At 46.4% G+C, this 2,134-nt stretch overlaps 1 protein-coding gene across 1 annotated transcript in view; it reads left to right on the top strand.

Moving 5' to 3' along the window:
* Positions 1-1,927: 1,927 nt before the first annotated feature.
* TMX3 (thioredoxin related transmembrane protein 3) overlaps positions 1,928-2,134 on the top strand; it is a 31,258-nt gene continuing 31,051 nt past the window's right edge. Inside the window, exon 1 of the mRNA XM_009290870.1 lies at positions 1,928-2,036. Within this exon, the coding sequence (XP_009289145.1) occupies positions 1,928-2,036 (109 nt within the window). The remainder of the gene's footprint in view (positions 2,037-2,134) is intronic.

Consider the following 2,134-nt stretch of genomic DNA (forward strand, 5'->3'; position numbering starts at 1 on the left):
AAAATAATACTAGTTCAAGAACAGTGTACAGGCTTGTAGAAGACGACTTTGGCTCGCAAAATGCAAAAGTTAGAAAAATCATATTCCATTATTTGCAAAGAGAATAAACTTCAAAGCTGACAGAAAGGACTTAAAGGATGTGCAAATAGCTTTATTCAAATCTACAGAAAACTATATAAACTGTTCCTTTCACTTTAAAAGTTATTTAAAGCCAACAGTGAACTGTCTGAGTAAGACAACAGGATTATACTAATTTAACAGTTACTTGGCTATTCCCATTTTCTTCCGTATGGATTTTCCACTAAAGGATTGATGGGGTAAATTGTTTTCATTGTCTCAGTCTAGACAGCAGCTAGATTAGGATCAAAACAGATGCCAGCTCTCATTTGGTCAGGCATACAGACACCTTAGCTTAGCTTAGCTAAATGTGGTATACAGAAAGTGAAATGCCGTGGAACAGAAATTCTATGTATTCAGTGAATAATTCTCGTAATTTATCCAATACAGCTGTTAGCAACTTACTAGTTCTCCTATTGATGGGGGGGCGGGGGGGGAAAAGGAGAGGGGGGAAAAAAAGTGAGTCTTGATAATAATGCTGCATAATCTTTCAATCAAATGCAGGTAAGGAAAAGATATGTCAACCATAGGCCAGAGTCAGATACTTCTGAATTCTAACGTGAGCTATGACATACACTCGCAGATCTTGACCTATTTCTCAGCCAATAAACCTATGATATGGTAGTTGACTTTTCCAAAGGGCTGGACAACTCTAGGGATCATTTGATGAATCCAACATGCTATGCCCACAAAGCATTAAGTGAAGGGGAGGTCCTCAACAGGCCAGGTATGGCCTAGTGAGGAAGGTAATGAACAGCCAGTTCATTTTTATTGCTAGAGAAGGAGAGCATGTATCTACATGTGTAGATACACGCATGCATGCACACACACACAGAGCAGCCCAAAAGTGAGGCAACTGCAATGTTTGCTGCTTGTAGACCCTATCATTAGAAGAAAAGACTTGAACACTGAAGTCAGAGGAACCGAATTGTCACTGGAAAGAATCTATCCTTCTCCAACAGACCTCAAACATTTGCATGTACAGCTGAGGCAAGTAACTCCAGTACAGGGGAGAAAGGCGTAGGTAAGAACTTATGCTGAAGGAGTCAAAACTGAAAAGGAACAGATCATGGAACCACAGAATGGCTGAGGTTGGAAGGGACCTCTGGAGGTCATCTGGTCCAATCCCCCTGCTCAAGCAGGGTCACCTGGTTGTTCAGGACCATGTCCAAGCAGCTTTTGAGTATCTCCAAGGTGGGAGACTGGTGGACAGTGCTCGGTCACCCTCACAGTGAAAAAGTGTTTCCTGATGTTCAGAGGGAACCTCCTGTGTTTCACTATGGGCCCGTTGCCTCTTGTCCTGCCACTCGGCACCACTGGAAAGAGCCTGGCTCCATCCTTTTTGTACCCTCTCTTCAGATACTTACACACATTAGTAAGATCCCCCCGAGCCTTCTCTTCTCCAGGCTGAATAGTCCCAGAACTGCTTTAACTGAACTTTTTTAAAAAAGGTTTCTCAGTTGGATTACTTGCCCTTCCAGGACCTGCAGATCTGTACTGAAAGACAGACAAGCTAGTTGAAGATAGGAAAGACTGTAACAGGTTTGAAAGAATGAGGAAAGCTGAAGTGCATGATACGGACATTAAGCAGCAGTGACCAAGCAGTGTTTTTCATAAACCTGCTGAAGGAGGGCTGCTGACATAGCAGTATCAGTAAGTGGTACGGGATGAGCTCTACCCATGGAGGACAGCTGGCAACGTGACAGGTGGTACACGTTTTTCTGCTGAACTCACTTTCCAAAGAACCAGAGCACTGATTTTACCGAATGAGAGAGTCTGGCGGGCCCCAACCCTGGAAACCACTGGGGAGATGACAACGTCCACCCACGCCGCGTCCCGTCACCGCGTCAGGGTTTCACAATTGCCCCTCCAGCCCCCCCGCCTCCAAGAGCGCCTTTCGGCGGCGCGGAGACCCGGGAGTCGGCGGGGGGCACGCCGCCCCCGGGCCGGGCCGCAGCCGGCCTTACTCTCCTCAAGCAGAACCGCCCTCCGCCTGCCCACGCGCACTCCGCCTCAC

This window comes from Aptenodytes forsteri, unplaced genomic scaffold (assembly GCF_000699145.1).
Source record: "Aptenodytes forsteri isolate BGI_AS27 unplaced genomic scaffold, ASM69914v1 Scaffold45, whole genome shotgun sequence".
Lineage (NCBI taxonomy): Eukaryota > Metazoa > Chordata > Aves > Sphenisciformes > Spheniscidae > Aptenodytes > Aptenodytes forsteri.